Below are 23,751 nucleotides of genomic sequence, written 5' to 3' on the forward strand. Positions count from 1 at the left end.
AGGAGGTAACCTTTGGACATTTTGTGATTTGTTTATAGCCCATTTATAGGTGTCTATGTGGGTAAATGCTTAGAACTGCTGTGAATTATAACCTCATTATGATTACGTAACGTTTGATCACGTTATTGTTAGGTTGTTATGCACCAACCAGTTTATCATAAAAATAATTTGACTTTAATAGCAGTTTTTGTTGTTGTTGTTTGTTTAACATAAATCCTTATTTAATCTTCTAATGTTTTGACTCAATGAAACAAAATAGTGAGACAGCATTCAAATGTCGGATTTTTTACAATGTTCCAGGTGAAATAGGTAAAATTTCTGCGACACTAGCGACCGGAATTGTAAAGATGTATTTTCTGTCTTGTTTTCTCTAGAATCATGTGATCATGAGATAATTTATTTTAATTTATAATACATATTGGGGCAAAATATGGAAACAACCACCATGGTGACTAAAACCGCAACAAAGAACAATGCAATAATATACTATTGTTTACTTATACACTCCGTGTTCCTGGTTATAATTTCCGTTTATTGACAGTGGTCTGTCAAGTGACTGACTGATAAATGCGTTTTTCATCTTTTTAAAATGCAGATGACGAAGGCTCCATGACGTGGACTTTGTGATGTTGGCATTTGAATCATCAAACTTTATTTGTTCGCGCACGGGAACACGCCACGGCCCGAATTGAGTGCTGTGGATTGAGTAGACGTGTCATCTACGGAAGTGGAGCAGCAGAATCATACACGCATAATCCCTTCCGAACGGGGGATGGTTTTAGGATTTAAATCAACGTAAACTGATCTACATCTACATACATAACGCATTCCTATTCGGTTATTATTGTCAGTGGAAATGTTGACCAAATTCGAGACAAAGTCGGCCCGAGTGAAAGGTAAGATATCTGCTCTGGCTAACTTGGCTGCTTTTTAATGTAATGATTATGTTTTTCTTTATGTACGTTTGTCTGATTTGCATCTATTCTTAATCTTTGTGGATTATATAAAAATATAATCCACTGTCTTTTTCAGCAAGCATTCAATTAAAATTGTGCTGAATACTGTAACTTATGTCATTCGGCGTTAGCACAACGCTAGTATTTGTTGTTAGCCATTCAGACGTTGCAGTAAATATTCTCTTCTCTGATGTTCCAGGATTTTTGTTTCGTTGAGAACGCGCTGATGACATTATCTTGACCAGATTATTATTATTTTATAAAGTTATAATAATCAGGTTAAATTAATGTCAATTTGATTATGGTCTCATAACAATATCTTGTTGACTGTCTTTATATTAATAAATAGCTGAATTGATTGTTTTGTTTTTTTCTGTAGGGCTGAGTTTCCACCCGAAACGGCCCTGGATTCTCGCTAGTCTGCACAACGGCGTCATCCAGCTGTGGGACTATCGCATGTGCACTCTTATCGACAAGTTTGACGAGCATGATGGTTTGTGAAACAGCCGATCAATTATTACATTGCCTCCTGTCATTTATAATGCGGTCTAATGATGATGTGAATTCATTTAGGTCCAGTCAGAGGTATTGACTTCCATAAGCAGCAGCCACTGTTTGTGTCGGGAGGAGATGACTACAAGATCAAGGTTTGCTTGCTTCATTCTCATTACTGTTGTTTAAGAAATTTGTCACCTGGCCACTGCTATTTTATATTTGGATGGAGTAGGTTAGACTATTCATTCGTTACTAACAATGAAGAACAGTTCTATAGCATTTGTTACATTTTAGTGTGTTTTAACAGCAGGACCTGAGCAAACATGAACTTAGTTTTTAATTTTATTAAAAAGAGTTAGTTCACTCAAATTAAAATGTATTCCATAATTTACTTACCCTCAAGCAATCCTGGGTGTATATGACTTTCGTCTTTCAGCCAAACTCAATCGTTTGAGTTATATTAAACAAAATATTCTGGCTCTTCCCAGCTATATAATGGGAGTGAAGGGTACCTTGTTTTTTGAAGCCCAAAAAAGAGCATCCATCATAAAAGTAATCCATACGGCTCCAGGGGGGCTTAATAAAGGCCTTCTGAAGCTAAACGATGCGTTACCAAAAGCTAATCATCACAGTTTATATATATATAGAGAGAGAGACCGAGACCGGACCTCTCTTGTAAAGTGTTACTGAGTTTTTCCTCACATGTTTTGATGTATTGACAGTTATTTGACTCTGATTATTAGGTGTGGAACTACAAGCTGCGTCGGTGTCTTTTCACTCTTCTTGGGCATCTTGACTACATTCGCACCACATTCTTCCATCATGTGAGCCCTACTCGCATCCAGCTTTATGATGCTCTTTAATAATTATTTTAATAATGTTTATATAATTAATGCCACAATCGACTAATTCTAGCTATCTTTTTCAGGAGTATCCCTGGATCCTGAGTGCTTCAGATGATCAGACCATTCGCATTTGGAACTGGCAGTCCAGAACATGTGTCTGGTGAGTCTTTAGACAGCTCATGAACTAGTGGATGTGCACAAGTAATCAAGAGTTTTTTGTTCCACTTGATTCCGATAACCCATTTTAGACATTCTACTAATTATTTATGAATAACTTTGCAACTACATCTCATCTAACTTTGATTAGAGTATTAGTAGAGAGTTAGTATGTTAGAGTCAGGTGTTCGGGTTAGTAGAATAAGTTGACGTGTAGTTACTTATAGTAGAATGTCTGTTGGGCGAACATCAAAATAAAATGTGCGCAGATATTAAGCAGACAGTCTACTAATACTCGTATGAATGATTGGTAGTTGCAAAGTTACTTGAAATTAAATTGAAATTAAACTATTTTGGAAACATTATTAATGATGTAACGTTTAATTTAATGTACAAAAATTACCTGAAAATGCTCACCCCTTTTAAAAACAAATTGTTTGACCTGAGGAACACTATTATTTATTATACTCCAGCAACACTATAACACTATTAGTTGTTCATGTTCTCTGTGCTGTCTCTTCTCTGTAGTGTGCTGACGGGGCATAATCACTATGTGATGTGCGCTCAGTTCCATCCCTCTGAGGACCTGGTGGTGTCGGCCAGCCTGGATCAGACTGTGCGCGTGTGGGATATTTCCGGTGAGGAGGCTTGGGACAGGATTGAGTGTTTTGGGAAGGCTGGGGAGGTGGGAATGGAGAGAGAGGATGGAGGAAGATAGAGGCTGCCTAATGGCATTCTCTTCCTCATGTCCTCTTTCTACAGTGTGTACAGAACAAAACTCTGTGGGCTTGAAGCAAAAACCCCTCTCACACTCATGCATCAAGCATTTGTCTAGTGATTTAACACAATTTTTTGTTATTCTTGGGAAGATTAAAGGGATAGTTCACCCAAAATTGAAAATGTTGTCATTAATTACTAAACCCCATGTTGTTTCAAACCTGTAAGAGTTTCTTTCTTCTGTTGAACACAAAAGAAGATATTTTAAAGAATGTTGGTAACCAGACAGTTGATGGCACCCATTGACTTCCATAGTATTTTTTTTTTTTACTATGGAATTCAATGGGTGCCGTCAACTTTCTGGTTACCAAAAGTCTTTAAAATATCTTCTTTTTAAATAGTGATGTTGAGACTACTAGATCACTGAGAGATGATGTTTATATTGAACAAACAATTCATGAAACACTTAAAGGCTCAAAAAGTCTTATTTAAGGAAAGTTGAATGTGAGAGGTGTTTTTGAGATTCTGCATGTTTTAATGGTGTTGTCAATGTCTGTGTCCTTTGCTTTCATTGTTCTTGAACCTCTTTCTTGCTCATTAACCTTTAAACCCACTGATGTCTGCTCTTACTGAGAACAAATACTCATTCCTTAACACTATACACAAGTTTGAAGCCTTAACACAAGTTCTTTCTCTGCCTATTTTCCCTTCACATAAAATATTAAATGAATGGTACTGCATGGATAATACAAATACATGCAATGTTATTGTATTAGGTAGTGAAAACTAATAATTCTTCTCGAATTTTCTTTAATTTAACAGTGGTTCTCAACCTTTTTCACCCCAAGGTCCCCCATTGTCCTAACAATATTTGATATTTGATTCGATTTAAAAAAAAATTGTCTTTCTTTATTTTTTACCCAATAAAACATTTAAAGCATAAAATAACTAGAAAAGGTTTATATATATATATATATATACATTTCTATTTTATTTTTTAAATGTCCAATGAACTTATACAATTTTATTAATTTGCACTACATGGATTCTACTACTACTTGGACACTTCACTCAAGGTGTAGACTTATCTAGGTTTTCTAGACAGTAGGAAACCTGGTTCTTTTATGCTTATTAGATAAAACATTTGTTGGGGTTGAATTAAAATAATAAATATCTTGATGTTTAATAAGCTATGTTTTAGCTTATTTTAATGCTTTTTTTGTCGTATTGTATTAATGTAAATAATCTTGTATCCCCCTTGGAAGTTCACTGAGGCCCCCTAGTGGGCCCCGGCCCCCTTGTTGAGAACCATGTTTTTAGCATCTTTAAATCTTTTACATCAATGTAACATCTTTCTCATTAAAACTATCAACTTTTCACTTGCACAGGACCCTAAATCATATCTTGCTTGATGACCTTTGTCATCCATAGATAATGTTAAAGACCTCCAAGTTGATGCATCTCTCCAGTGCAAGTTTTAGATCAGTAACATGAACATAGATCTGTCATTTAATCATTTAATTGACTCTTAACACAACATGAATGCATGATTGAAGCCATGCTTACTGCATCAAAATATGCAATAACAAATGCATGACTTAACTGGAGTCTTTCTCGCTCCTGTAACATCCAACGCCCCTCCAGAGACCATTTGGACACGCTCCACCCCATCAATCCACCAGTCAGTTCCATCCCTGCTCTTTCTGTACAGCTCCTATGCCCCTCTGGAAACATCCACATCTGTACATTGGTTTCTGGTGCAGCTTTTGTTGGGCTTTTATTCATTTAGCAGACAAAATTGGAGTGCTGAGATATTAGACGCATATTCTGCTCTCCTTTCCTTTTCTCTGCGTCCTGACCTGAGTTAATCCAATCACCTCCCCTGTCGTTGATTTACATGCTTCAAACCCAATCTGAAGTGATGTTGAGCTCTGTGATCACATTTAAACTATTCTGTTTTGATTGATTGTTGTCTTTGCTGTTAGTCTGGTGGTGAAGTTTACTATACTTCCTATACTCAGGTTTAGACCTAATAGAGGACATATGTTGTGTTTGTGTTCTCGAGCACCTGCGAATGTTTAGCAGCCCAACAAAATGTTTGTGTGTTTGCTGTCTCACATATCATGTGTCTTAGAGTAGCAGTTTTAATGTTGTTCCTCTTTTTTCCCTCCCTGGTATGTGGGTGTAATTTTCAAATGGGTCCCCTGTGCGTGTCGGACTGTAAATGTTGCTTCCAGGTCTGAGAAAGAAGAACTTGTCTCCGGGTGCTGTAGACACGGAGGTGCGTGGCATCTCTGGTGTTGACCTGTTTGGGGCCTCTGATGCTGTAGTGAAACATGTTCTGGAGGTAAGAATATGGTTGTAGTGGTCTTGGTGGTATAAAGTGTGATTTTGTGGTTGAATGAATTTAAGTGTTAAATTTGTTAAATGTTGATGTTTGCTTGAATGAAAGTTTGTGTTCTCTTGCTCTGGTTTCAGGGTCACGATCGAGGTGTAAACTGGGCAGCCTTCCATCCCAGCATGCCTCTCATTGTGTCAGGAGCAGATGATCGGCAGGTCAAAATCTGGAGGATGAACGGTACGTGTAACTCTGCAAAATAACACTTTTACTAAACTAAAGCTTTACATATAAAACAGTGGGCAGAATAAAATCAGTCACTTAACCTATTAGATTTTAAATAACTTACCCAAACAGCAAACAATTCCAGCAGTAAAGCTTTAGTTTCTTGATTGATGCAGTCATCCAGGGGTACCACTTAATTGTTGTGGTTGAAATGCTTTAAAAAGCTTTCTGCACAAAATTAAACTCTGGCGTAGGTCTTCCTTTGCCGATTAACTCCAGCTTTTCTTTAGAAGTTAATCTTGAAATTGGCGTGTATAATAAATTGGCAACAATGTCCTCTTCATCAATGTTGCTTGCGGTTTCCTTAGCGAATAGCGCTACCTATTTTATCAGCATTTTATTTTTCCCTGATCAAATTCTTCACAGCGGGCGGTATGTATCATAAGCCTTGTGATAACAAGCCCCACCCATTTGGAGGGACGATATGATTGGTCAATTTTTCTGTCATTTGAAATTAGTCTCTCACTGACCTGCTACGTGGGACCGTTTTTGAGCGTCGGCCGATGTAGTTTCCCCGGTGTGTTCCGCACCGTTGGCTCTAGTCTCATGCCGTCAGGTTTTTTTGGGTTTTGGGTCGTCAGTGAAAGAGGTAACTCTGATTGGCTGTTCAGCTTAGTGAACGTGTCGGTGCATGAGAATAATAGCAAAAGAGCGAGCAAAGAAGTCTAAACGGTACAGATACAAGGCTGTTCTAATGTTACGTCATCTTACCTGAGTGTTCCTTGGCGAATATTTAAATATTACATTAGCGGAGTGGAATAAAGAAAGTGTTTAGCAGGATTGATATTCTAGACGGTAAGCACGCACTGCTTTGTTTATGGTTTGTGTATCTGCAGCCTGCAGCGTCGGTTTCCCTTTTTAAATGACAAATAATATAGATGAATATATCTGCAAAAATAGACAGTCTCATTTACACGCAGGTAGAGCCCAACCGATATATCAGCGAGCCGATATTATCGGCCGATATTAGGCATTTTCATAACTATCGGTATCTGCATTTATAATGGCCGATAAATGAATATTTAAAAAAAATGCGGCGTGAGGTGATTCATGTAAGGGTGGCGCTGCCAATAAAGCACCTAAAAGCTGTCACAATGAACTGGCAAAAGCAATGATATGAATACATCAAATATAGCAAGGAGACATTTTAATTGTTTATTAATAACAAGTGTTTTCAGTCATTGTGGGCTGCAAAGATGAAGTTTAGGATGCGGACTCGCGATCTTTGAACGCGCCAGAGAGAAATGTACATTTCTGAAGGATTAGGCCTACATAAGCAGAGAGCAGTTTGTCTTTCGTTTTGATTTGTTCTGTTTAAAAGTAGACATTTCAAAGATATATTTCTCAGGTCTGTATGCTGAGTTTCGGTTCATTTATGAGACGAGTTGCAGTTCACTCGCCGGCGCCTCCGTTTCGAGATTATCTATTGTCTGTTATATTTACTTCTTATTTATTAAATCCTGGGCATTTGGTTGATGAAACATTGATTAAAATTAAGATATAATTAATACAAAACGAAATTGACTTTAATGAAAGGCTTTGTGCTTTCTGTTCGAGGTCTATGTGAAAGTTTTAAAGCACTTTAGTGCCGCTTTCGGAGCTTGTCACGTCCGATTTTTTCCTCATAAATGCGAACACGAAAAATAAAATAAAATGAATATTATATGTTCTGTTGAGAGCCAACCCTTCTTCATCCAGTGGGTAGTAGACTATTACTTTTGATTTGCGCTGTGTAATTCACTGAATTTATTTCTCTGCTGCCAGCCTCTGTCACGTATTGTGTGAGCTTGTGACTATTGCAAGCGCGCAGCTGAGAAGTCCTAATTATATTGTCTGCTATATTTTAGCCTACTTCTTATTTATTAAATCCAGGTAATTTATTTATTAAACATTGATTAAAATGCGTGGCGCGAGCGACAAATCTCCTACAGTAAACGGATGGCCCATTCTGCTCTGTAACGGGTGCTTTTCCCGCGTCTCGGGTAAACAGCTGTTGCCACTCACGCGAGCAATAACGGCCGCGGCCGGTGTAGACACAGTGTTAAAGCTCATTCTGCCTATAACGCTACGTTACAACATCAAGCAATATTCCAATAATTTATATAATTATAACACTTTATATAGGGCCATTTTGCATTAAGAGTAGCCTAGTTTCACGTTTAGTAGGTACATTTTGCTTACTAATTTAAAATAGTATAAAATAGTACATTATGTAATTAAAAACGTTTTCATTATGATGTTATACATTTTACTTTAGTAAAAAGATCTGAGTTCTTCCTCCACTAGTAGAGATTAGAGGAATTAAGACTAAAAATAGAAGATAATGCCAGTGACACTTTTGATATATTTATTGATACAAGTTGTTTTATATAACGTGACTAAATTAAAAGACAAAGTCGTTAGTGAAGTTTATGCAACAGTATTTAGAATATAATATAATATAACATGCAATGCAAACTAGTTTGGTTACAGCTCAAATGTATCTTCTCATTCTATCATTCCCCCTTCCTCCATTACATATCTTTGTCACACAAGTGTTTGATCACCACATTTGAGTGATCATTGCAAAACGTTTATATATTTATTCTGTTTAAATACTGTTTATTCTATATACAGTACCCATCAAACGTTTGTACACACCAATAGGAAAGTATGTCCAAACTTTTGACTGGTACTATACTATAATACACATAAATAATATTGCTACTGTACACATAAATAATATCGGCCGATATATCGGTATCAGGCTTTTTTTATTGGCATCGGCCCCCAAAAATCCATATCGGTCGGGCTCTACACGCAGGCGCAGAAAGCGCATTCTAGCTGACAGTCACCTGTAGTTCTCTCGGTGTGTTCAAGTGCAGCTTTTTCCCCCAACGCAGGCGTTGATCTTTCATCAGCGCTAGTTCTTTGGCGTCGGTTTGGTGTGTCCTGTGCTTAATATGGAAAAAACACACGTCTCTCTGAGGGCCTAGAGTTCCCTGACGGTTCCCCTCTTATATAATGAATAAAATGTGAAAAATTAGGTTATTATTTACATTTTGTTTTGTAAATTATCCCTTCTTCTAGAGTCTAAAGCGTGGGAGTTAGACACCTGTCGGGGGCACTACAACAATGTGTCCTGTGCGGTGTTTCACCCTCGTCAGGAGCTCATCCTGTCCAACTCTGAGGACAAGAGCATCCGTGTGTGGGACATGTCCAAGAGGACTGGCGTCCAGACCTTTCGCAGAGATCACGACCGTTTCTGGGTTCTGGGAGCTCACCCCAACCTCAACCTGTTTGCTGCTGGTAGGCTACTGTTAATAACAGACGAATGGTTTTGGCGATGACATGATATGCATTAACTTGTTATTCTGTAACTTCTCAGGCCATGACAGTGGGATGCTGGTGTTTAAACTGGAAAGAGAACGTCCAGCTTACGCCGTGTATGGTAATATGTTGTACTATGTGAAAGATCGCTTCCTGCGTCAGCTTGACTTCAACAGCAGCAAGGATACAGCCGTCATGCAGCTACGCAGGTTTGTGAATTTCGGTGTCTTTTCTACTTTGTTTGAAGACCCTAAATGTGCACCTACAACATGTTTGAACTTTCCAGTTGAACTGTTTCTTTTGTATTCTCAGTGGATCCAAATTCCCAGTGTTCAGCATGTCCTATAACCCCGCAGAAAATGCTGTGCTGTTGTGCACAGTGAGTATTGTAGAATTTTTTTAGTCTGCTCAATTAAATCAATGTGCATTTTTGTACTTTTGTACTACATTTTTTCCTCTTTCCCTTCCAGAGAGCTACTAACCTGGAAAACAGCACATATGATCTATACTCCATTCCCAGAGAGAGCGACTCCCAGAATCCTGATGGTAACATTTGATCTTTAGAAGTCCTTAATCCAATGTGCAAAACGAAATGTTCAATTCTTCTGCCTGTTTTCAGCTCCTGAGGGAAAGCGCTCCTCTGGTCTGACTGCAGTTTGGGTGGCCAGGAACCGGTTTGCCGTTCTTGACCGCATGCACTCAGTAAGTGAATCAAGCTAAATTTATCTGAGAGAAAATCATTTTTCAAAGACTTATTTTTGTAGGCCATCCCGGAAGTTAGCAACATCCTGGATCCCTCAACAAAACATAATTGGCTTTGGGATTATTGCTGAAAATAAACTCTGTGAAAAGATTGATTCTTGCACATTTTGTTCATCATGATATTAATCACAAATGAACAACTTTTATGAATTTTGAAGGATAAATACAACTGCCAGATGTAAAAAGCTAAACGTAGGCTATACAAACTACACCACGGTTGCATGACTTAAACACCATTAAGCTTCTGACTCTCTCAGACATTGATTAAAAATGTTTTAATTTGAGTAAGAATCATAGACTGTAAAGAAAGATGGACGACGCCTCTTCACTCTTCCATTGGTGAAAAGTGAAGCCGCCAAAGTCCTAATATGGCGCTGACATCTTGCACAAATTTGGGACCTGCTTCTGCGCAGTAGTAACACGGGACCTGCCCTCACTCCCACAGAAACGGTTAATACAAAATTTCTTGTGTGAAATAAACAGTTATGGACATGTAGAAATTAAAGCTGAAGCTCCAATCTCCTCCCAACAATCCCCCAAAAAAGTCAGTTCGTGCCTCAGTGATTACTTCGTTTAGAGAAGCTGTCAATCCTGACGTTACATTCCTTGTATTCCTTGTATAGTTTTTATAGCATCAAATAACTAAGACCAAACTTATTTTAAAAAAAACAAACACTTAAACTTAAATCAGCGTGATAGAAACTACCTAGAATGACAGAAAACATCTTTGAAAAAAATTTATTTGAAGTTTAGTTTCCATCGCGCGATGTCCATTAGACCTCATACGGAGCCGGGCTTTATGACCTATACTGGGACCAGCCACCGGGGGGGCGATCGAGATGCTTTTGCTTCACTTTTCAGCACTTTTGTGGCACGCTTGGTTCTAGTTTGCAAGAGTGCAAGTATAAAGTCAACGAGGCTGTAAAAGCGGACTAGTGAGAAGATGATTTTTTTTTTTTTTTTTTTGACATGACGTTTAAAGGGTCATTCCACCAGTGGAGACATGAATATGTATTGAAAGTGGGTCATATATGTAGTAGAATAGTATCATAAATTTCTAATTTGGGACCTTCTTGGCCGATAAAAGGCAGAAAATGACTTTTTAGTACTTGTGAATTGTAGACAACAATCCCCATAGTGCATTGCAATGCTTAGCTCCGCAGACCACTCCCACTACAGTAGCTAGCACAACTGCAAGATATTTGTGCAATGAACCTGCCACGTTAGCATGTTAACAAAATGAAAATAAACGTACTTTACAGAAAGACGACCATTTGACCCTGTAGGCTTTGGCTGACGTTGCCAGTTGACCTTAGGTATTCTAAAGTAGGTCTCCAGGACGCCGCTATCCATATGGGGTGCAAAACTCGGGTGAGCAGCAACACACACGTCCGTGTCATCCTCCAATTCCGTAATTTCTTCAATTAGAAATTGGCACCTCTGGAATTCTCGGCAGCAGACAGACTCTTGTTTTGTGTCCATTGGCGCACAGTGGGAGCACAGGCACCACCAATCTGCCCAAGCTCGAGCCATTGCGGGCTCCTCGTCCGCGGCAGGCAGATCGTCTGCATCGGCTGTGGTGGCAGCAGCTTCAGCCGCCTCCGGTTCCTCCATAGCCCTCAGCTGCTCGTTGCTATACTGTGGCTCATAAAGGTAGCCACGAACATCCGTTTCTACCATAACTTCGTCAAAATCCAGATCCTCCATAATGCATCCGTCTGCGTATTCAGTACCTTCGTCCATATTTTCAAAAAGTTTCTGCCGGTGAAATCAAACGCACTGGCACTAATCTGATAGGTCTGTTAGCGCATTAGGTCCAACCCCCTATGGGTGGGTTTGAAAGGGTGGGAACTAGTGCTTGTAGTCTTTAAAGAAATCCCTCCCTCTTACACTTCCTCCTACAATGACGTTAAAATGACGATTTTTGCCTCATTGTAGGAGGAAGTGAAAAAGGTAAATAGAGGATTTCTCTCGTCTCAGGGGAAAATGAAAGTGTTGCACGACCATTCAATAGTATGACTGGATTTCTAACAATGGAAATCTTAATGCAAATAGGTGGAGTGACCCTTTAATGTTCCTGACAACCTCTGTAATCCTGTTTAGCAAGTTAGAAAACTGTTTAGAAAACTGTCTTTTTCAAGACAAGTAAAAGCTTTAGAAAATCACAAGGGGGTAAAATAGCTTGTGCAAAAATGCGTCATCCTTGCAGAATTAAATAAAGACCATGTACTCAAACAACTTTTTTTGTCTCAACGCAGCTCCTGATAAAGAACCTGAAGAATGAGATTGTGAAGAAGGTCCAGGTACCAAGCTGTGAGGAGATCTTTTATGCTGGAACTGGGTCACTGCTGCTGCGTGATGCTGATGGAGTCACGCTGTTTGATGTGCAGCAGAAGCGCTCCCTTGCCACGGTTAAAATAGCTAAAGTCAAATATGTGGTGTGGAGCTCAGATGCCAACCATGTAGCCCTGCTGGCCAAACACGGTACTGCAAACTCAATAATTGGTTGTATAGGCTTCAACATATCAAAAATCAACACCCTTAAGGGTTGTTCAAGCATTTTTGCCTTGTAACAAACAAAATAATCACACATCATATCATGCACATCTGACCCTCTGCTCTTGCTTGTTCAGCCATCATGATCTGCAACAAGAAGTTAGAGAGCCTGTGTAACATCCATGAGAACATCAGAGTGAAGAGTGGCGCCTGGGCCGAAAACGAAGTCTTCATCTACACCACCTCCAACCATATCAAATATGCTCTCACCTCCGGGTAAAGCGCCAATATCCTGACACACAACTCTTTCCATTAAGAAAACCATACTGTTTTTGCCTAACCTGATAATGGCATGTTATTCATATTCCATTTTTTTTCTCACAGTGATCATGGTATAATCCGTACATTGGATCTACCTATCTATGTGACAAGAGTCAGGGGCAACAGTGTGTACTGCCTGGATCGTGAGTGCAGACCGCGAGTGCTAAATATTGACCCCACTGAGTACCGTTTTAAACTGGCTCTGGTCAATCGCAAATACGAGGAGGTTAGTGTGTATTTTCAGCCATGATACTTGTTTTATTTATTTTGTTTTATTTCAATTTTATTTTCTAATTTTATTATGTTTTTAATTTTCCATTTTAACTTTTAATTAATTCTTTTTGTTTTTTTAAATGCCACAAATTAAATGTTCCTATTACCTGACAGATGTCCCTGAAACAGGTGTTTTGTTTCCTCAAGGTTCTTTTATTTTCAAGTCAAGAACTCTGCCTGTCAGTCATTTTGCACATTCGGATTTGCCTTAAATGACTTTTTTTATACCCAACACCCTCAGGTTCTTCATATGGTGCGTAATGCTAAACTGGTTGGTCAGTCCATCATTGCTTACCTACAGAAGAAAGGTTACCCTGAGGTTGCGCTGCACTTCGTCAAAGATGAGAAGACCCGTTTCAGCCTGGCACTGGAGTGTGGAAATATTGAGGTATACATTAGTGATATTTATGGAGGTTGAAGGCTTCAACACTTTTATCTGAGCAGGTGTTTATTTTTGATTTGTTTGTTCCTGCAGGTGGCGCTGGAGGCTGCAAAAGCCCTGGATGAACGAAGCTGCTGGGAACGTCTCGGCGAGGCTGCGCTTCTACAGGGTCATCACCAGGTGGTGGAGATGTGCTACCAGAGAACCAAGAACTTCGACAAGCTCACCTTCCTGTACCTCATCACTGGAAACCTGGCCAAGCTCAGGAAGATGATGAAGATAGGTGAGTGACGATGAAAATAGCAGTGAATTACCGTTCAAAGGTTTGGGGATGGTAAAATGGTTTTTTTTATGTTTTTGAAAGAAGTCTAATAAGGCGGTGATTATTTAAACAAAAATACAGTTAAAACTGTTATGTTTTTAAATATTACATTTAAATAAGCTGTTTTAAATTTTAATATATTTTAAAATTGTAATTTATTCCTGTGATGGCAAAGCTGAATTTTCAGCAGCAATTACCCCAGTCTTCAGTGTCACGTAATCCTTCAGAAATAATTCTAATATGGTGTTTTTCTGCTCAAGAAACAATTCATTATTATCAATGTTGAAAACAGTTGTGCTCAATGTTCCCTCTAATTTTTTAAAATCTATTGGGCGGACATATTTCGCCACCTGAGCAAAAATATTCTTTATACCTGACCTGTACAGCATACGTAAACACAATGGTTTCAACATTTAGTTGTAACTTTTAACTTGAATGTGTCATTTCTATTTTATTTTACCCTTGATGTAACTTATTGGTATTAAATCATATTTTTGAAAAACAAGCAGTTAATTAAGAAGTCACTAAATGAAGCACATTTTTGTATTGATTGTATTTCACATGTCTGCGTTTCTCGTTGCCTCTCGTATAGGGCTGGGTATCGTAACAAAATTTTCGATACCGATACCTTGACTTCGATACCGGTTCCTGAACGATACTCTTTTCGATACTAATTTTATCCATATAACATTACCTAAAAAAAAAACTTTTATTTTTTACACTCATATTTTGAGTCTGTAAAAAAGCACCAGTGCTAAAGTTTTCTATGTTTCCTAATCATTTAACAACATGTATTCTTAACTTCAATGAGCTCATTGTTTCTGCCTTAACTTAATGCATTGTTTAACAAAGAAACTGAATGAAAATTAATTGAAATGCATTACACACAGTCACCCCTGATAACAGATCACTCTAAATTGTAATTTAGACACATGCATTTTCTGTAAAGCTCATTTGAAACAATATGTATTGTGAAAAATTCAATACAAATAAATGTGAATTGAATTAAATATAGGCTACTGGGGTGCGGGATGCCTCGCGCTCAGCACACATGAAGCTTGCGCAAAGCACTGGCAAAAGTAGCCTAATGATTATGGATGTGACGGGAAACGATAGCAAGAAGATATTTTAATTGTTTATTAATGAACAAGTGTTTACTAAGCGTGTTGGCTGCAAAGATGATTATTGCGAATTTGCGATGCTGATTCGTCATCCCTGCAGTAGTGAACGCACGCGCGCCTATATGGATTAGGTAATCGAACTATTTATTTCTAATTGTTTCGTTTAAAAGTAGACATATTTTGAACATATATAGAACTATTTCTCATGTCTGTGAGGCAAGTATCCTATACGCTGAGTTTTGGTTTATATGTGACGCGCTCCAGTTCTTGTAGTCGAAGGCGGATAAACGTTCTACTCTCGAGTGTATTCTGTGCGCTTTTAAGTGCCTTAACAGATTTACCGTATTGCCGGTGTTGTGCCGAATTTCGACCCCCTGCCAAATTATTAACCCCCTCGTTGAAGTCAGTACCTGATTGCCTAATCCTAACCCCACCCCTAATCCTAACCCCTCCCCCACAACTAATCCTAAACCTACCAATGCTAGGGGGGGTAGTAATTTGGCGGGGGTCAAAATTCGACTCACAACACCGGTCTTGGCAGCAATTATCTTGTCGAAAATATTGCATTGTGTGCTTATGGCATCGAGTCGGGTACATAGGTACACTTTTGATCATTTCTACATATTTTCTATCTATCTGGGTTGGACGCTTACACACACACACACACACACACACACACACACACACACACACGCACACACACACACACATACACACTACACCCTCACGTGCGACGAGGCAGAGGCACGTCTCTGGGCAGCCGCGTAAACTAGTGTTTTTCCGCCACAGCCAATCATGCTGCATGTTTATTGTTTCACTGACGTTGACGAGATTAACCACTTAGGTACCGAAACTTGGTACCGAAAAACAAGACATGTTTCGGTACTCAGTAGTATCGAGGCAATTCGGTCAGTACCTAAAAAGTACCGAACTCGGTACCCAGCCCTACTCTCGTATTGAGCTATTTGGTCCTCACGCAAGACTCACTGCCAATCACATGTGCTCACATCATTCTCTTTCTATGAAACCTGTAAACTGCATTCACTAGTTTTCACTCTATAGCGGTTGACCAGAGCACTGAAATTATTTCTCACTTAAACTACAATCAAATGGATTTCCCCACATATTTCGCGTCAGTCTTCTGCGTGGCATTTTAATCTTTTCTGCGCGGCCTCAGCATCAGAAGTGCGCGGCCGCGCACGCGCGCAGCTTAGAGGGAACATTGGTTGTGCTGCTTAATATTTTTGTGGAAATGACAAAATAAATGCACAACAAAAATGACAGCAGTGAGAAAACGGCAATTAAGAAAGCTGTATAAACTGCTTTTAAACATGATGTGGATGTTTGCACAAGCTCTGCAATTCAGCACTTCAGTCAAGTAAAGTCAAGTTTATTTATATAGCAAAACATTTAATCCAAACAGCTTTACAGTATTAAATAGGGCTGAAACGATTCCTCGAGTTACTCGATTACAAAAATTCCTCGAGGCAAAACTCTGCCTCGAAGCCTCGTTAAATTCCTATGTAAAATTGAATTCACTATACGCGGATCTATTCTATAGCGCGTGATACATTTTGAATTTATTTGGCGCGATGGCGGAGAGTAAAGATGTCCATAAACGGCAGAGAATGTCTAAAGTTTGGATCATTACATACTTAAAAAGGAAGAAAGGAAGAGAACAAGGTGCAATGTGTCTACTGCGAAGTAGACCTGGCATACCACAACAGTACGACTTCAATGATTCAGAATCTGAACCGAAAACATCCACTCCATGCTCTCACCAAGCGTCACTGAAACATTAACCTAATGGTGTGTTCACACCGAACGCGAATAGAGCGTCAAATACGCGTCTATCGCGTCTAGTTAGACGCTTAAACATTCGCTCGAGTTAAAATTTTTCAACGTGGGCGGAAGACGTCTATTCGCGTCTTTGCACTGACTTTGTATGTAATCTACTCGCGCAAATAATTAAATTTGCGTTCGGTGTGTGAACCCCTTCACTCACTCACACACACACAGACACACACGCATGCACCCTCGTCTCTCTTACGCGCCAGTCAGATCAATTGCGGCAATGCATCACATATGCTTAAACTTTCATGTAGCCACGCAACAATAATTTCAGCATGCATTCACTGTACACACCGCAACGTGATGGAGGAACAAATATTGTATTGCAGTCTTTGCGAGACCTTGTTTGTATGTCACGTCTTCCAAATAGTTACAGACAACAACAAAAAATTAAATTCCCCAGCCTGCTTCTCCAAATCCACTTGTACTTTTGGGGAAGACATTTTAATTGGCTACCAAAGTAATTGAGCATAGAACATTGTTGGCACTTATACTAAATGGGTAAAAATTGCAATAAATAGGCCTAGTTTTGGAGCCAAATGTTGGAGTTGAAATAAGTTTTTTTTTTTTTTTTTTTTGAGAAATAAAATCCAAATGCTTGATCATTTTACAGCCACACGATTAAGTGCTAGATGAATCGATTACAAAAAGAATCGATAGCTGCAGCCCTAGTATTAAACACGAAAAACTGTGTCAGTGTGGCTTACAATTAGAATCACACTTCAATTTCTACTATAAAGCAGCTCTCCAGTGTTTTTCATTTGCGGATGTCTGACCTTGACGGACTCAACAGAGGAAATGAACCGGAGAAGATTTCCACATCAAAGAGGGCGGAGCCCCAGAGTGCATCTACCTATAACGTATTCGCCTCGGCCCAATGGTAGTTCGAAGGTGTTTATCAGCCAGAGCAAACTTTTCGAACTCCAAACAAACTTTGTTTTGGCCTGATTTTGTCACACCCGTTCATTCTTCGATTATGCTTGAAGTATATTGGGGCCTAAATATATTTTTTAAGGATTATTTGTTAAACAGAAAGTTCAAAGAACCACATTTATTTCAAATAAAATGTTTTGTAGCATTATACATGTCTTATATTATACACTATATATATAATTATACATGTCTAACTTTTAATCAGTTTAAAGCATCCTTGCTGAAAAAAGGTATTAACTTTCAACAACAACAAAAATCTTAGTGACCCCAGACTTTTGAATAAGACTTTAAAAATTCCTTCCTGTGGATTGTTTGAATGATGTTAATGATTTGTTACAGCTGAGATAAGAAAGGACATGAGCGGACACTATCAAGGTGCTCTTTACTTGGGTGACGTCAGCGAGCGTGTGCGGATCCTGAAGAATTGTGGACAGAGTGAGTGCTGTCACATTTTCATTCACATGATTGTTTTAATGCGATTTTATTTAATGAAAATGTATCACATTCGTTCTCAGAGTCTCTGGCTTACCTGACTGCTGCCACTCATGGGATGGATGAGGAAGCTGAAGCCCTGAAGGAGACCTTTGACCTGGAAAAAGAAATGGTATGATCTATTCTCATTACTAACAGAGATGCACATATTCATAGATGAATGATTCCTCAGAATGATTGAACGGTGGGTTCATGTACAGGTCCCAGAGGTAGACCCCAATGCTCAACTGTTGCAGCCGCCACCTCCCATCAACCCCTTAGACACTAACTGGCCTCTGCTAACCGTCTCCAAGGGCTTCTTCGAGGGAGCCATTGCTGCCAAAGGTGACAGACTGTTTTTTGAGATGCTCATACTCGTTTATAGTGTGTTACCTGGATTTATAAAGTTGGATGGATCTAATTTTTGAAGAATTACAACATGAATTGTTGTGTGTGTTTGAATAGGACGAGCAGGGCAGATGGTTGCTGACCTGGACATGGATGCTCCAGGAGATGAAGGCTGGGGAGAAGATGCAGAGCTTCGTCTGGATGAAGGTATTTACTGTATTATTTTATAGTAAAAACCTGTTATGCAAAAAGATGATATTTTTGAAGCAAGAACCCACACCATACTTAAGGGCTGTTCATACCAAGGACGATAAGTATAAAGTTTTAACAATCCAACCAGAACACTTTAGAGCACTATAGCAACTCCCTTGCAACCACCTACACCTACTGTCTTACAATCTAAACACTCATCTATCATGCTCTCCTCAGATGGATTCATGGATGCTCAAGAGGGACTGGGCGATGAGGGAGCTATTGGGAAAGATGAGGGAGGAGGATGGGAGGTTGAAGAAGATCTGGATCTCCCACCAGAACTGGTAAGTTTTGTGTAAAACTGCAATAAAAATCGTTTCTGTCTGTAAATGAAACTAGATCTTTAGTAACCTCATCTTGTTGTCTTTCCTTTAACCAATAGGATGTACCTTCTGTTGGAGGAGGTGGTTCAGAGGGCGATGGTTTCTTTGTGCCGCCTACCAAGGGCACAAGCCCCACCCAGATGTGGTGCAACAACTCTCAGCTGGCTGTGGATCACATGTTGGCTGGCTCTTTTGAGACTGCTATGAGGGTAAAAGGATCTCACAAAACCCATTAGGGCTGCACGATCTTGGGGGGGAAATTCGAATTGCTCTTTTATTTTATTTTATATATATGTATTCAAGATATAAATATTTTCGAACAATGTAAATCTTTACTATCACTTTTTATCAATTTAACACATCCTTACTGAATACAAGTATTAATTCTTAAAAAAGAAAGAGAAGATTACTGACCCCAAACTTGTGAATGGCAGAATATACTGTTACAGAAGATTTCAATTTTAAATAAATGCTGTTTTTTTATTTTCTTTTATTTTTACTTTTTGTACATTGATAATAAATCAGCATATAAGAATGATTTCTAAAGGATCATGTGACACTGAAGACTGGAGTAATGGCTGATGAAAATTCAGATTTGCATCACAGAAATAAATTATTTTTAAAGTATATTAAAATGGAAAACCATTATTATAAATAGTTTCAAAATATTACTGTTTTTTTTTTTCTCAGTATTTTTTATCAAATAAATGCAGGCTTGGTGAGCATAAGAGACGACTTTCAAAAACATTAAAAATAGTAATGTTTCCAAACTTTTGACCGGTACTCTGTAAAATGTATATGTTTATATTTAATTTATGTTTTTCTGCTGTCTCTAATACATTTCCTTCTCTTTTCCACAGCTACTACATGACCAAGTTGGTGTGGTTCAGTTTGGACCCTATAAGCAGCTTTTTATGCAAACTCTGTCTCGTGGCCGCACCTGTTACCTGGGCCTGCCGTCTCTGCCCTCCTTGCACAGTTACCCCCATAGGAACTGGAAGGACAGCGGGGCTAAAGGGGGTCTGCCAGCGGTGGGTCTGCGTCTCGCTGATCTCATTTCACGCCTGCAGCAGTGCTATCAGCTGACCACAGCAGGACGCTTTGAAGATGCGGTCGATCGTTTCAGAGCCATTCTTCTCTCCGTACCACTGCTTGTGGTTGACAACAAACAAGAGATCGCAGAGGTGTGTTGTTATTCAACATGAGTACTTTTATCAGGGTTTTTATAGGGTTTGATTACTAAACATTCTCTTTACTTTCACTTAGGCACAGCAGCTGATCACTATCTGTAGGGAGTATATTGTTGGCCTCACCATGGAAACAGAGAGAAAGAAACTTCCTAAAGACACTCTCGAACAACAAAAGAGACTTTGTGAGGTAGGTGCATTTCTTTTCAAACATTAAAATATATAGATTTAAGATTGTATTAATGTACATTAAAATTTTCCTTTTTGTGTGTTTCAGATGGCAGCATATTTCACACACTGCAGTCTGCAACCTGTCCACATGGTTTTGGTATTGAGAACTGCCCTAAATCTTTTCTTCAAACTGCGTAACTTCAAAACAGCAGCAGGTTTTGCTCGCCGTCTGCTTGAGCTGGGCCCCAAACCAGAAGTGGCACAACAGGTAAACAAATAATGCTTGTTTAGTAATATTTTATAATAATTGAATCAAGCTTAATCTTTTAAGATTGAACATTAGTCTGGGGAGTCTGCTGCTCTGTATTAGGGCTAGGTATTGACACAAATTTCACAATTCAATTCGATTTCGATTCACAAGCTTGCAATTCGATATTCAATATTGATTATTTTGGATATCAGGTACAATACATGGCAAATTTTCTCAAGGAAAACAAATCTCTTAACCAATGCTGTAAACTAAGGGAGTCAGTTGTATCATTAAAATTGTTTCATTAGCCTACTATAGCCTAATATTGAAGGTAAAGATTTACTGATTTGTATACAAACACTTAAATTACACTTTTATTTAATTTTCTAATAATAAACTTATATGAAATATAAACATTTAAATGGTGGCTGTCATAAAAACTTGCCAGATTTACTCAAACATGCATTAAATATTGAAGAACATAAAAAATTATAATGAATATGTAATATGGTGCATATATTTAGCAAAATGCTCCTCTCTAGAGTTCATTTTTCTTGCTGAGTTCATGCCAGCCACTGGATATAGTTTTTCTGACGTTACATGTATACAAGCTGTTTCACTGACGTCTTTCCACGGTTGAAACACTGATTGAGCAATTCCATGTGACAATAAGGATTTCGTTAAGTTGTACTCTATCTTTTAACACACTTTCAGATGCTCATTCTTGTTTATTTCACGCTGTAACTGGTAATATTAAAGGCGGAAGAGAAGATGCTCAGCGCTGCTGCTTCTCTTGAGCTGAGCTGCGCGCGCCAGAGGGATCTCACTCCACAGCGCCAAAAGGGTTATGTTTTTGAATTATGTAAGAAAATTTGAAATCTGAGACTTTTTCATATCAATAGTAACAAAGCACAAAGATTATTGCGTTTATTGGATGGGATGCGTGCTACAATGTTCCATTAATTCATCATCTGAAAACAGGATGACTAAAAATGAGAATCGATTAAAATCAAGAAATCTATATTTTTTTTACCCAGTCCTACTTTGTATTTTCTACTGCACAAAAGGCGTGATCAACGGGCATAGGCAATTGGATAGTCCTTCAACCTATCAGACGATCAGGGTGACGTACTTTGCATTTGCAGAGCATCGCGAAAACTCCAGGCAGGAAATGGCAATGGCATCGAGCATTTTTTTATTTTTATTTTTTTTTGCAGGTTGTGCAAAATAAAACATGGAAGTGAGTGGTATTTACACCCACTTAAGCGATTTGTTTGCTAAACTAAAGAAGCCATTGTGCATCGTCGAGAGGTTAAAAGGAATTGGATTGATGGTCGCTTCTCTATCGTCATCGTGTTAAACCCGCCAATAGTGCACCAGGTGGATAAGCCAGTTTGTGATTGGTCCCTGCAGATTGGTAACGAAAGCAGGATAGAAAGATGTACAGGTTTCCAGCTTGAGCTGCAGGGTGAAATCAAATCGCCGACAGATCGGGCTGGGTTTACCCTGTCTAAAATATTACTACTTAATACATTTTAAACTATCATGTGGCCCCTTTGAAAGTGTGCTGAGGCCCCCTAGTGGGGATGAGAACCACTGATGCAAAAATGAGTAAAATGGAAAAATAATATCAGAAGGGAAATGATTGGTAAATAGGAATGTTTTTCAAGCCCTTGACCTTAGATCTAAGATAAATGCTAAAATGTGATTTTATTTGTATTTGTTTGTATGATCCACAATTTTTATTAGGGTAATTCAGTTAAATTACATCAAAACATCCAATCTTGTCTTGTTTTTACACATGTAGTTTTGCCACAATACTGGAATTTCAAACGTTGATTCGATACCTTGAAAAGTTTCGGTATTTGATACCATTTTCAATACCATGGAGAATACTATATACACTTCCATACAGATGTGTGTTTTTGACCGTTTAAGCGCAAAAAGCCGCGAAAAAAGTTAAATTTGGACTTTCGATCTGTTTGAGGCAGCTTTATGAGAGCACAACTTTTATATAAATAAGTGATGCGCACGCTTTTGGTGTGAGCGTGAAACCTGCGGCCTAAAATGATGTACAATACAAGCGCTATTCACCTGGAGCGAATGAGATGAGTGACTGAGAGGAGGCTGGTGTGTGTCTATTCGCCGATGGAGAGAAGAGAGTGAGTGCGAAACTGGTATCGGTGTATCAATACTGCAGAAAAGCAGTATTGGAACGGTTTCAGATATTTCAGTATCGATACATACTGAAATATCAATATTTTCGACAACACAATCCCAATGTGTGCATTATCTGTTATTTATAACCTGTTGTTCCGTGTCTTTATTTACTCAGACACGAAAGATTCTTGCTGCATGTGAGAAGAGCCTGACAGATGCTCACCAATTGAACTACGACCCCCACAATCCCTTTGACATCTGCGCCGCCTCCTACACTCCCCTGTACCGTGGGCGACCAGTAGAGAAATGTCCCCTGTCTGGAGCCTGCTACTGCCCCAAATACAAAGGAGAGGTCTGCAGGGTCACACAGGTTAGTTCTAAGCCTTTGTAATGTCAGTGTTTAATAAGTGTTGGTTTATTGAAGGGAGAAAGTCTTATGTTGTCAATAAGTGAGAAAGCAACTTTACTTTTCCCCTTGTTCAATGGTTTATCTCATCATGCAGTGCCATAAAGTGAAGAATCCATTTCATTGGCTGTCTGTCTCTCATTGGCTGTTTTCTTTTTTCTTTTTTTTTAGGTAACCGAGATTGGTAAAGATGTGATTGGATTGCGTGTCAGCCCACTGCAGTTCCGTTGAACATGCATTGCATAAGCATGGATGAAAATAAATACGCTTTTCCTTTATAAGATGAAGTAACAACAACTTTGAGAACAGAAAATTCTAGAAAATACCTATGTGACTAATCTCTCTGTAACTGTCCTTTCTATTATATATCCAAGGTCTCTACAGTCTGTATTCTTGCTTTTCATTCATCTAAATAACTAATTGTACATCAGTGACCCTGTCAATCAGTGAAAAAAGTTTCAAATATTGAAATAAAATTCTGGTGTTTGACCACTTATATTTTTCTCCATCATGTATATTATCGTATATTAACTAAAATAGCTAAAACTATGTAGACGTTGTTGTTGTTATTTTAATAATAAACATTACAACATAAAATTATTAAAACCTTAAAATTCAAAC

At 38.6% G+C, this 23,751-nt stretch overlaps 1 protein-coding gene across 1 annotated transcript; it reads left to right on the plus strand.

Annotated features, from left to right (window-relative positions):
* The first annotated feature begins 124 nt into the window (after positions 1-124).
* Positions 125-23,626, plus strand: copa (COPI coat complex subunit alpha). The gene is made up of 30 exons (XM_077232000.1): positions 125-309; positions 596-896; positions 1,336-1,449; positions 1,530-1,603; positions 2,195-2,275; positions 2,380-2,456; positions 2,981-3,090; positions 5,407-5,516; positions 5,648-5,747; positions 8,862-9,080; positions 9,160-9,310; positions 9,414-9,480; positions 9,572-9,647; positions 9,721-9,803; positions 12,122-12,347; positions 12,497-12,635; positions 12,744-12,906; positions 13,195-13,341; positions 13,429-13,618; positions 17,902-17,997; positions 18,078-18,166; positions 18,255-18,378; positions 18,499-18,588; positions 18,811-18,917; positions 19,016-19,165; positions 19,817-20,140; positions 20,223-20,333; positions 20,421-20,582; positions 22,900-23,094; positions 23,302-23,626. The coding sequence occupies exons 2-30, from the start codon at positions 857-859 to the stop codon at positions 23,359-23,361; spliced, it is 3,675 nt and encodes a 1,224-aa protein (XP_077088115.1). The 5' UTR covers positions 125-309; positions 596-856; the 3' UTR covers positions 23,362-23,626.
* The last annotated feature ends 125 nt before the right edge of the window (positions 23,627-23,751 follow it).

Source organism: Siphateles boraxobius, unplaced genomic scaffold (assembly GCF_051911475.1).
Source record: "Siphateles boraxobius isolate OS27281-9 unplaced genomic scaffold, OSU_SipBor_1 1, whole genome shotgun sequence".
In the NCBI taxonomy this organism is placed as follows: Eukaryota; Metazoa; Chordata; class Actinopteri; order Cypriniformes; family Leuciscidae; genus Siphateles; species Siphateles boraxobius.